Below are 9,034 nucleotides of genomic sequence, written 5' to 3' on the forward strand. Positions count from 1 at the left end.
TCCTCTCCTCTTTAGTTAATGTTAATTCATTATTAAATCTTAAATTTGCTGCTAAAGTTTCAATGCCAATATTTTGAGTTGTGCTGCCTCATTAAATTGCAATTTACTTGTCTATATACCATATTATTTTCCGCTTAGTCATTTCTTTATATAATTTTGCTACAAAAAATTAAAGATAAACAAAAAAAAATGAAACCAAGTTACGAAAATATTTTATGTTGTTCAATGTCAGTTTGGAGTTACATTTATATACTATATACATATGCGTTATATATTAAACTATATATATGTACCTAAAAGTTTGATTAATTGTATTCGATAGACATTCCTAGAATGTTGTGTGCAGCTTAGTGCTGACGAAGACACTCGTTTGTATCTATGAGTGGAATACCTATTCACATCTGGAATTCGTATCTTTTGATATCTATATAACATAGTAGCCGTAAGATTGTTTCTGTTGCAAACGTTCCATTGCTTCGCTCGAGCATTTGTTCACTCTTTCAGCATCAGTTTTGACGCGTGACAATAACTAAATAATTCATATTGTACATCTGACTTATGTATTTATATATCATTATATATATTACATATTTATAAACAATGTGTGCATTCAATGTTGTATGTGTTAATTGTAATTACTTAGCAACTAGTACAATTGGCCTACAAAAATGCTGCTCGAAATTGGCCCGGGCCTAGTACGCAGCCACAATCCATCAGATATTCAATTGTACTTAATAGCTACGAGTTATTAGCGAGGTGCCTGCATGTATCAAGTTGACGTCGACTAGTCGAGCGGGTTGTTTGCTTATTTCTCTTGTTTTTTAATTTTTCACTTCTCATTTGTGTTTAGGTCTGAACGTTTAAACATTTACCTATACCATTGGAATGTGCATTGTACTAACGATGTTTACATCTGTTTTCAAATGTGCTTTAAAGTAATATGACATTGTGAGGTTTATCATGTGGGATATACCCTGAAACATTAATAAGACAATCTCTGAAAGCGCAGTAACAAGAAATTTAATTTCCAATCAACTTAAATCACATATGAACAGCCTTTGCCATTGTCAAGGTACATAAATTGCTTAAAGTAATTAATTGCATTTTTATTACTTGTGATAATCTATAGTTTTCGAAAAAATATTTCCCCGAATTAATTTATCATATATACCTATTCAAGTAAAATATTACAAAGGAAATTTATAAAATATCTCATATTGAATATGGAATTCAAAATGTTACCTATACGTAATTTTCGTGTGGTTCACAACACTGGAAATATAGCATATAAATAATTCACAATTTAAAGCTTTCTATACTCCAGTTCAAAAATCTGAGATTCTGCTTGCATAAACTGTAACTGGATTTCGCAACACTAGCAAAATGGGCTAATCTGATATCATTGTCTTTGTGAAAAATGTTTCAACACTATCCGAAATGCATAATTCCCAACAAGTTTACATAATGTCGTATGCCTAGTTCATATGAATAGCATGTGGTTAACGTGTTTTCGATAGATAATACTCGTGTAAAAAGTTTGCATAATATAAAAAAAATATATATGTATATATACATTTACTAGATCTAGCTAAGTCTAAACTCTTTAGCGTATCTTAACTGTAAGCTAAGCCTAAAACTAAGTCTCTGTCGATATGAACACATATGTATATGTATATACAAAATGTTAGTGCCAAATGCTGTAATATACATGGGGTACACGATGAGCAGCTCTTTAGCGGCAGCAGACGGCTTATGTAGCCCCAGTACGTACCACTTCATGCCACATTGACAACAAACAACAACCAGAAGTACTAAAAATTTAAATAAAATAGAAACCTGTCCGTGTTCCCAAGCCAAAATTAATTCGCATTCGCATCAATCCAAAACCTCAAAATTTTCAAAAACCAAATCGGAAATGAAACTCAAAAAGTTCCCAATTCCTAGTGCAAAACACAAGATTGCTGTCATACTCAAAAAAAAAAAAAAAAAAAAAAAAAAAAAAAAAAAGAAAAAAAAAATAAGAAAAATTAAAAAAAAAATTGCTAAAAAGTTAGACCAAAAATCCATGAGACTCTGACACGGTAAATATCAGTAGTGTATTCGTTTAGTTGATATATCTAGATTTATTAGTCTTAGATGTAGTTTACTAATGCCCCCAAATCCCCTCTCTAACTATCCCCCTATCACTCTCTCTCTAAACACTCATGTCCACAACTATTGCTTCGATTTCAATGCTGCTCTATGTGCGCGCGTGTGTGTGTATGCGTGCGTGAGTGTGTGTCTGTATGCCTATGTCTGTATCTGTATCTGTGCCTATTACACTGTCCTGCTAGCTTTCCAAACTCTCTGAATCGCTCTCTAGTCTATGCCTCAACTCTAGTTTAGTCTCTAACCTACTAGCTAATACTCTAACTACTGTTACATGCTACTACTATTAAATCAACCTCCAAAATGCTATATCGCAACTGACATCAACATTTTGTATAAAATATTTTCAATATACTCTAACCCAAAATTTTAATAAAAGGGCATTTAGCTGCTTGTAAATTAATAAAAAAAAAAAAAAAAAAAACAAATTTAAACAAAAATATGCGAAAAATATAATTAACTGGGTTAATTCGTTTTATTCTCATTTTTAATCGATGCAATTTTATTCTTTCTTTCTTCTTCTTTTATTCTTTTATTTTTTGAAAAAAACAAACAAACAAATATATATAAAAAAAAAAAAACACTTGGATTTTGCGTTGAAAACTCAATTCGTATTGTGTGCAAAAAAATCAAACTACAAAAACACCGCCTACTATTCTACTCTGCTACTGCAACAACAACAACAACCAAACCAACAAACAACAACACACACACGCACACTGTCTCTGTCTCTCTCTATCTCTCTCTGTCTCTCCACACACTCTTTGTGTATGCATATTTTGTTTTCTATGAAAATCGAATCGAAACACCTTCCTCAAAAAAAAATTCAAAACAACCCAACACACAATTACAATGACAAAGATGATGTTCCAGGCAAAGTGGACGAGAAGGCAACCCAGCTGCATGCCATTGCCTCGCTTAAGGTGCTGCTGGATGCCACAAAGCCGCAACGCGGTGGCGCCACCACCTCGGCGGCCAATCACGTCAAAATCAATCTCAAGGAAACTACGTTGGCCGATCGCCCCAATGGGAATATCGACACGACGCTCGACTCGGTAAGTCCAAGATGTTGCAATTTCTGTTACGATATACCCCGATTATAAATATACCTGATATGATAATTAAATTTGATTATACTAAAAAAGAAAGTGCTAATGAAATAATTGCTCATGATTTCTAGGCATGGTTTACATTCTGTTTTCATTTCTTTTCCATTGATTTGTTTTATCGTATTCTGATTTTGATTACGAATTGAACTTTGTCACACACAATGCGCTGCATTCTTCATACAACAAATCGCAGATGAATATCGTATAATTTGAATATCGTAAAACGTTGAAAGTCGAATACTGTAAGCGTCGAATATCGTATTTTTGAAACAAACCTGCCTACTGTTTAATGTAGTGTGTGGACCACCTTTGAGCTACTTTTGAAAATTACGATATTGACGATAGTTTAGGACAAGGTACCAACCATATCGTAAAACGTTAATTGGTTTTAATTGATGTTACTTATATTTATATATATACATATTTTTATTTCCATCGTTTATTGGCCCGACCCCAGTGTTTAGAGCATCAGATTCAAGCGCGTTACAATATTATCATTTGGATCATTTACAACAAATTTAATCCATAACTGTTGGCATGTTTTCTCTACATTGCTACTTGATTGATAGATTGGTTAAGTAATTGATGCGTTTGGACTGATTCTAAACCCAAAATTTAAAACACGTATGTTTTTTCCCAATTTGTAAGCCCAGGCATTACTTATTTGTGTGTATTCTTTATGTGTTCTCTCCTCTTTTGCGCGCTTCGAAGCTCAACTTTAAGTGTGTAGACAGCCCCTAAAAACAAAAAACAAAAGCAAAACTATCAACAAATGCGGTCTCTGTGTACCTATGCAACGTTTCTGTGTGACTTATAAATTGATATATATTTTACGTTTTACTTTCAACTTATCTGTATATGATAACTTTCCATACACCTTCCCCCACAATCACCTTTCGTTGTGTATGTTTACTTATCCTTAACCGTTATTCTCTATCGTCCATGTCCACCACCATCCATTCATCTCTCTATCTCTATATCTCTATCTATCTCTCTTTCTCTATGTGGCTCTCTTAAATTCTAACTCTTTATCTCCATCTATCTCTCTCTCTACGTCTCTCGCTCTCTCTGTGTGTGCGTGTGTTTCTGTGTCTTGCCTAACCATCACCAAACATTCCCTAAAAGCAAATCTGAAAATAAATGAGCTAATTCGGAATTGTGAAGTTTTTTACCCATTTACGATCATCGTTTTTTGCGGACGCCATTTGGAACAAAAATCATTTGCTTTGTATCTTGAATTTTGAAACGTACTGCCTAGTGTTGAACGAATGCCGACAGCTCGCATTTAAGACTAATCCAAATAGAAAACAGACGTTAAACACCAAATTTAATATTCACAAAACCGTTTTGTTTGTGTTTCGTTTCGTTTTGTTTGGTTCACATGCTGCTGTTCGATTAAATCATTCCAATAATCAGTTATACAGGCATTCCCAGGCACTCATTGCTAATTTGTAGCTGCCACGCGCTGTGCCAGAACTCTCGCTACGCCTATGCAAATGCCAGTTCACACACCCACACACCTATACACACACACATTCACACCCATCATAGACACATACACACAGCCATTACGCCTACATTCCCATCTATATTATAACACTTGGAGCGTGCCTATGCCGATTATCGTAACCTGTTATTGTTGAAAAGTGAACTTTTTAATGCAGCTGCTCATAAATAACAATATGCATCATTTTTTAGTTTGTTTGGGATTTGTGAAAAAAGATGACAAGGCAAAAAAAAAAAAAACAAAATTCAAAGACGATTCAAAACCCATTCAGCAAGTAAACATAATGCCCATTCAATCTGAACATATTTCATTAGAATGCGACTCACAAGTGACACTGGAAAAAACAAAATTTAACCCGCTTCCGACTTGGAACTGATTCACAAAACTGAAATCAAAATCGAAATCAAAATTGAAAAGCCTATGAATCGAAATCTAAAAAAAAAAAAAAAAAAAAAAAACAATTCCATTTTTGCTCTCCAACAGTCCCACACTCAAATAACTGTAATTGTGTTAAAAACCCATTCAGTATGTGTTTGTTATGTAATAACCCCCCCAACACTCAACTTCTTATCACAATCTCTATCTATCTCTTTCTATCTAACTACTCCATCGCCCAGTCTGTCTATCTGTCTCTAAACAGTGTTTGGTTTATTAATCAAGTTTTATTTCCATAGCTGAAACTAAGCAAAGGCAAAATTCCCACCGAATAATATCAACAAAAATACCATAAATATATAATTTTCTTTAACAAATATTACAAAATACATGCAAACAAAATGAATTGTTAACTTAACTTCAATTTTATATCAAAAGCCATCGTTAAGTGGTCGACGTCCTAGCTGGATTGAGCAGAGGGTCAAAATTCAGACACGCAAATTTAGCATCAAAGTTAGTTTCATAAACAATTTTTATTGCTCTCTCTTTCTATCTCTCTCTCTATCTCTTCTCTATATATTGCATACCAATTTTACAATTATCATTTTTAATTTCACAAATATCGTAACAATTAAATTGATATATAACCATATACACATCTGTGCCGTGTCTCGAGCGCGACGTCAGCGACTCGGAGCTTCTAAGCCCTGACGTTGCCATCAAGCGCACGCGTCTTGATTCGCACTCTCCTGCACAGTGGAATGCAAGGGTAAATGGCGAATAGCAAATGGCAATTGACGATTGGCAACTGGCAATTGTCAGTGGACTAAATGTGTTCCTCGCACCCAAATGTCTAGAAGATGAGGCAATCGACATTATCGATTTGCATATAATCGATTTGAATATTATAATTGCTTATGTCCGTGACTATAGAGTGATGGCAGACAGATCGTAATGCAAGGTGGGGCCGGTCTTCTCAATTGCCTTAGAATATTTGAGAGAAAGCAAAATACAACGCAAAAATATGAATATCGTAAACTGAATATCGTTCGTCATATTGTGTATAGAATATATTGTATTTTTTCTAAATATCTTAAACTTATATGGTAACATTAATAACGCCGGCGAGCCGTAAAACACTTTTATAAATTTTATCGTAAAGTAAACTTTTAAAGTATTTGTATTTACTTCATTAAACGATATTCGAACAGCACAAAAATTAAAATAGATATGATTTCCTATATACAAATTTCGAGTATCATAAGTCTATATTGAGGTGAGACTTGTCTGTCCGTGTAACACCTGTTGTTCCTATATTTCAATTTCAAATATCGTAAATAGTAAGTCTATATTCAGGTGGGGCTAGTCCATCCGTGTAACACTTGTTGTTCCGCCTACTCATAGAACAATCCGCAGTGTGCAACACCTTCCGACTCAATACTAATTATGACTCACTTACACGTAACTTAATATTCGAATTCGATTGGCATGACGTCAGTGCGTAGCTTGTCATCGACCACAGCTCGAGCATTGCCCAGGAGCGTGAAGCAACAACCGCAGTCGCCACAGCACAGAATATATCAATGAATTTTGTACTTGAAATCAGTCTTGCCTCTGGCAAGCTGTAAGAGTATTTTCACACCCGCATTGCTTTCGTGCCGCTTATACGAAATGTAGCCTTACCATTGCGCTTACTTATGTAGTTGAAATAGTATTAATCTATCATAAATCACCTAAGTAATACTTAACGAATTTAACATGTTTTACTTTCTATTTTCGTTACACTTTGATCAACTTTAGTTCGGATTGAGTCTGTGTGCGTGTGCGTATGCGTATGTGTGTGGGTGTATGTGCGTAGCCTATCTTTGTATGTGTAGCCGAAAAAATACAAAAAAAAAAGTACCACATTCGAGCATGCCTCTAACATAAACTATGAAGCTGAAATCTGTGCACGTTACAATACTCGTATAGCACCCTCTTAAGCTCGTATAACTAGAAAGTAAGTGTATGCACTTTGTTTGTACGTTTTTGCTAAATAAACACATACACGATCTATTTTTAACTCTGGCCACACTTGAACTCTCGTACTACTTATACGCACCATTTGACTTTAACTTTAACTAGCGTCCATCTGGCTTCGCCTGTCTGTGAGCGTGTCCCCACAACTCGAAATCAAGCGAAGAACTTGATCTGATCAGAACTACATAACCCATAATGTCGAAAGAAACTCATATAGCCGAACTACATACATACATCAGACAATATTACCCATATCGTACTCATACACATTTATAAATATATATATTTTTTAACATACTAACATACATACGTTATACATATATATAATTCTATTCTTAACCGAACTTTATTGTATAAACATCTGAAGAGAAAAAGTCTATTAAAGCACTGCAGACGCTTTGGCTTTAACATTTTGTAATATATATGTATATGTATTCGCATATGTAAGGCGCCCGAAATAATCGAGGATGACCCGGAGCCTTTGAGCATGGCCTGGCCGGATACGGCCCGCAAGCGGCTCACGTACGTCCTGGTCGCTCCGCTTCTGGTGCCTATGTGGCTGACGCTGCCCGACACCCGGACCCCCCGCGGCAAGCGCTACTTCCCCGTCACCTTTATAGGCTCCATCGTGTGGATAGCCGCCTTCTCCTATCTTATGGTCTGGTGGGCAAATGTCGCAGGTGACACGGCGCGCATACCGCCAGAGGTACGTAGAAGGCATGAAGAAGTTGAGGTTACTGATATAGACTGTCTATCATATTGGAATTGTCTGCCAATTTAGTTTTCGTTGATATAAATATTAATAATAGTAATCTGATAATAATAATAATCATTATAATAATAATTTGCCACCGTCCAACTGAAAACTGGACAATATCCTGCTATGCTATATGGTTTATCTGAAAACTGTCCTCAATGAATTGTGTGTCTAGTCCCCACTTTATCGTCTTTTCTTCTTTGCTTTCCCCCAGAGATACTTTCGTTAGTAAAAGTATTTTTGTTCAAATGAAAGATGCTGCATCGTACTGTCTTTTCAGCCAGCGCTCTACGTCGAAGATGCTTACTGCTAGGCAGTTTCAGATTTAACTCTCATATGACTCACTCTGCTCTGCACATCCGACTATATCAAAGAATTCCGATTTCGCCAAAATTTCAATCTTCTTGAGCTTTTTTGTCAGGATTTCGACCGGTAGTCCTGGCACTACCGACTCTATTTTCGGTACTCAGAATTTATACAATTCTGATCTTCTTGTTAAAAGAGTCCTTGCAGCTGCCTTCAGAGCATCGTATTCTATGTTTAATTTTGCGTTTCTTGGTATTAGGACTCCCAAGCATCTACATTACCTCGGATGTACAGTCGCTTGTAGCGATCCCCATGATTGTCCTCATAGAAACCATCCATTAAAGCCAGAACATTTAACACATTAAGGACATATCTAAACTTTAGGCTACACCACCAAAAAGAAATATTAATTGATTCCGAGCCATGATTCAAGAAATTATGCACCTGGTTGTATCTTACTATCTATAAACAAATATTGGACGAGTTTCCCCATCGTTTTCTTCCAGATAGCGTTGTCTTTATACATATGTGCAGTCCCACCTGATCATACTGATCAATACAATTGAGTTTAGTTATATTGAATTCTCAATGAATTCTTGTTTATTGTACAGGTTATGGGCCTTACCTTCCTGGCGGCGGGCACATCCATACCGGATTTGATTACGTCGGTGATTGTGGCCCGCAAAGGCTTTGGCGACATGGCTGTGTCTAGCTCCGTTGGCAGCAACATATTCGACGTGACTGTGGGGTAAGTGCTCAATCCCAGATAAGCATTATCCTTTTATATTACTTATGGTGGACAGTTGAGACTAA

The 9,034-nt window shown here is 35.7% G+C and overlaps 1 protein-coding gene across 12 annotated transcripts in view; it reads left to right on the forward strand.

Annotated features, from left to right (window-relative positions):
- Nckx30C (solute carrier family 24 member Nckx30C) overlaps positions 1 to 9,034 on the forward strand; it is a 50,630-nt gene that overhangs the window by 33,767 nt on the left and 7,829 nt on the right. For 6 of the 12 annotated variants that reach the window (XM_018003683.2, XM_018003691.2, XM_018003688.2 and 3 more), the window contains 4 exons: positions 3,010 to 3,203; positions 5,578 to 5,652; positions 7,607 to 7,864; positions 8,833 to 8,969. In XM_018003683.2, coding sequence (XP_017859172.1) covers positions 3,010 to 3,203; positions 5,578 to 5,652; positions 7,607 to 7,864; positions 8,833 to 8,969 — 664 coding nt within the window. The remainder of the gene's footprint in view (positions 1 to 3,009; positions 3,204 to 5,577; positions 5,653 to 7,606; positions 7,865 to 8,832; positions 8,970 to 9,034) is intronic. The other 6 variants (XM_089466064.1, XM_018003687.2, XM_089466067.1 and 3 more) reach the window with 3 other exon arrangements.

Source organism: Drosophila arizonae, chromosome 3 (assembly GCF_054131065.1).
Source record: "Drosophila arizonae isolate 15081-1271.41 chromosome 3, UAZ_ARI_1.0, whole genome shotgun sequence".
In the NCBI taxonomy this organism is placed as follows: Eukaryota; Metazoa; Arthropoda; class Insecta; order Diptera; family Drosophilidae; genus Drosophila; species Drosophila arizonae.